The 3326-nt window shown below is 34.5% G+C and overlaps 1 protein-coding gene across 1 annotated transcript; it reads left to right on the forward strand.

Annotated features, from left to right (window-relative positions):
* The first annotated feature begins 500 nt into the window (after positions 1–500).
* Positions 501–1445, forward strand: LOC148509338 (olfactory receptor 5V1-like). Its single transcript, XM_088443462.1, has one exon. The coding sequence runs from the start codon at positions 501–503 to the stop codon at positions 1443–1445; it is 945 nt and encodes a 314-aa protein (XP_088299588.1).
* The last annotated feature ends 1881 nt before the right edge of the window (positions 1446–3326 follow it).

Here is a 3326-nt window from a genome sequence, read left to right on the forward strand (position 1 = left end):
GTTGCCACTTAGAGCCTTGGTTCATAGCTGCTCTCTAGTTATATATATACATTTATAGTAAAGAGCTAACTGTACCAACACTGATATATCATGGGTGATCATCAACTATACAATTGTGTATACATTATTATTTTTTTTAAATTAACATATCTCTCCATACAGAGTTCCCTCATACACTACTGTAGCAGACATATAGTGCTTTGGAAAACAAGAGGTTCTTGGGTCTTCTGTGTATTGAAAACACTTTCAGCTCTCCTCAGGACCTCCGCTTACTTGCTGTGGCAATTGATGTCTCCAGAGCCACCCAATGTCTTATAAACAGGGTTCATGTGTGAGTGTCCATCACACAAGTTCTCCCTATTTTCCAAACTTTGGAAGGATCCCGAAGACACACAAAGTTCTAAAAAAATCAGTACATGAGTAAATTGTGTGCAGACAAGGAAATTAGAATTGTACTAAAGCAATACATTTTCTCTTTTCTGTAAAACAATAAAGACAGCATGGATGAAAATAGCATTAATTACACTTTCCAGAATGAATTCCATATCATTGCATTTTCCAGAAATACAGGCAGACCAATTATGCTTTTCCTTTTAGTTTTATTCATGTATTCAATGTCTGCAATTGGAAACATGCTTATTACAGTACTTGTATGTGTGGCATCCAAGCTACACACTCCAATGTATTTCTTCCTATGCAATCTGTCATTACAGGACATCATTTATATTTCCTCCATCCTACCAAAGCTTTTGGCCATCACAATAACAGGTGACACCAGTATATCATTCCTAGGGTGCATCACACAGATATTTTTGTTTATATTCTGTCTTAATACTGAGTTTTTCCTTCTGACCTCCATGGCTTATGATTGTTATCTGGCCATTTGTAAACCACTTCACTATTCACTCATTATGAACAACAAGCTGTGCTTCCTGCTGAATATTTCTTGTTGGATTGTTGGTTCTCTAAATGGATTGATGTACTCATTCCTGATGTCTAAATTATCATTCTGTAGGTCTCAAGAAATTAATCATTTTTTCTGTGAAGTTAAAAAATTGTTGAACATCTCTTGTAATGACACTACATATATCATTACTATTATATTTATTGAAGGATTCTGTATTGGGATTTTCCCCTTTGTTTTTATACTAATCTCCTACATATTTATCATATCTACTGTCCTGAAGATTCGTACTGTGGCAGGAAGACTCAAAACCTTCTCTAGCTGTTTTTCACACTTAGTTATTGTTTTATTACTCTATGGAACAACTCTTGGGTTTTACATGAAAAGAGACCGTAAAAATTCTGAAGATCAAGACAAATTTATTTCCCTGTTATACATAGCTGTGGTTCCAATGTTAAACCCACTGGTGTACAGTTTGAGGAACAGAGAGGTTTTAAAAGCCATGAAAAATATTTTGACAAAACCTGTAGTACATAGATAAGTACATTGAGATACTCTCTCCCAACTGACTTGTAGAAACTCCAGTTTAGTCAAAGGGAAACACATTTAGCTACACCTGTTGAGTTCTAGGCCTGGGATTAGATGTGACAAGTGAAAGACATTAATAGCTCAGTATTTAGAGCTGTGTTCCTAGTCAGCCTATGCAGATGCATTTGTGAACAAGATAAGCAAAAGTTTCCAAAGTGCTAGAGTCTAATCTGGGATCTCCTAATGCCAGACAGGGATAGAATTCCCCAAAAATCCAACCAATGAAAATGATATTCTTAAGAACCATGTGAATTAATGATTCAAGAGTAAACTGATTCTTTTAACAATACTTTACAATCTTTTGGGACAGTCAAGTGAAAATAACTTCCATCCTTGTCTTGGGTGTTATTAATCCTGTCTTCGAGGTGTAGGGGGTAAAGCAAATTTTAATACTGACCCCAGAGGTAACATTGACTGTTACTATCAGAATCTTCTCTATTTCCCCAAGACTTAGAGATGTATTATCTCTATACTTGTCTTGTGAAACAAATCTTGGTATAACTAGTGTACACATGGGAAAATATTTTGAAGTCTACAAATTAAAATAAAATTGTATCTTGTCAAGTTAAACCCCTTAGTACTTATTGATCCTCCAACTATAGGGTTAATTCAATTTGGTGTGAGTAGCGAGTTTGTTTCTTGAAACTCACACACTTCGTAGCGAAGCGCGCTCCTGGATATTCTCCAATCCAATTAAAAATGTCTATTCGCACTACTCACAGCGGAGTGATGCGAATTGACTGCCAAATGAGATTTGCGAGAAATGCATGAAAATGTGGGGAGGCCATACTGGACCCCTCAAAATGGATAATTTTGTTAGCAGGGCCATATAGAAGGCTGTTTGTGGCCATTAGGAAGGTACTGTAGGATTTTAATGGTGTCAAACGGCTGATTTGTGTTTTTTTTTGTAATGCAAGAAAATGATAAAAAACAAACTTTTTTCGTTTAATCTCAAACGAATTAAACGAAAAATGCAAAAAAAAGTAGGAAAAAAGGTGATTTTGGGGCACTTTGAGGGCACCTTGAAAAATTATAAAAAATACTAAAAACAATTATTTTTCAACTAAAAAATTATTGTAATTAACTTTGGGGTGCCAAAACTAACAAAAAAGTTGATTTTGGGATAATTTGAGGACATTTTTTTTTTACCCCAAAATATATCATGTAATTATTGGACTAAATAAGCTAATTGGAAACTTCCAAATGCCTAATTAGTTATTAGGGGGGTGTCCAAGGGGTTCAGTACAGTGTCCCAACATTTTAACCTTAAAATAAAAATTTTACTTTCCATCTCTTACCCTCAGAGAGGTGTGAGTGGAAAGTTGTGAATTCAGTCTGACTGATCAGTGCGAGTTGCTAATTGGATTGCAAAATAAATTTGCTATGCAAATTCTAATTGAAAATAGAAACTCGCACCTCGCCATTCACATGTAATTGGATTGACCCCTATGTGTCGTCATCAGAAGTTAATCGTTGTTAATCCTGAGTCTTTATCTGTCTCATTCCAGTGATTTTTGACTCATATTGGAAGACTCTTACTTTTTTGGTAGTTACAGTATATTGAGCTTTCCAAGCATTTAAATGTAAAGAAAATGAAGGTAAATAGATTCTGTCATATCTGTATCATTAAATTGCAGGACATGCCAGACCATGCTCAGAATTGGTCCAGAAAGAGACAAAAAAAGCAAAACAATGTAAGAAGTAAAAACAATAAATGTTTTCAACAATATATTATAATATGAGATTATACTAAAGGAAAATGTCTTAAAATGGAGCTGAACAATATTTTATGACTTTTTTAACCTGGTATTTTGTGTTTGTTTTTCTTATAAAC

Source organism: Taudactylus pleione, unplaced genomic scaffold, assembly GCF_031769625.1.
Source record: "Taudactylus pleione unplaced genomic scaffold, aTauple2 ptg000329l, whole genome shotgun sequence".
NCBI lineage: Eukaryota > Metazoa > Chordata > Amphibia > Anura > Myobatrachidae > Taudactylus > Taudactylus pleione.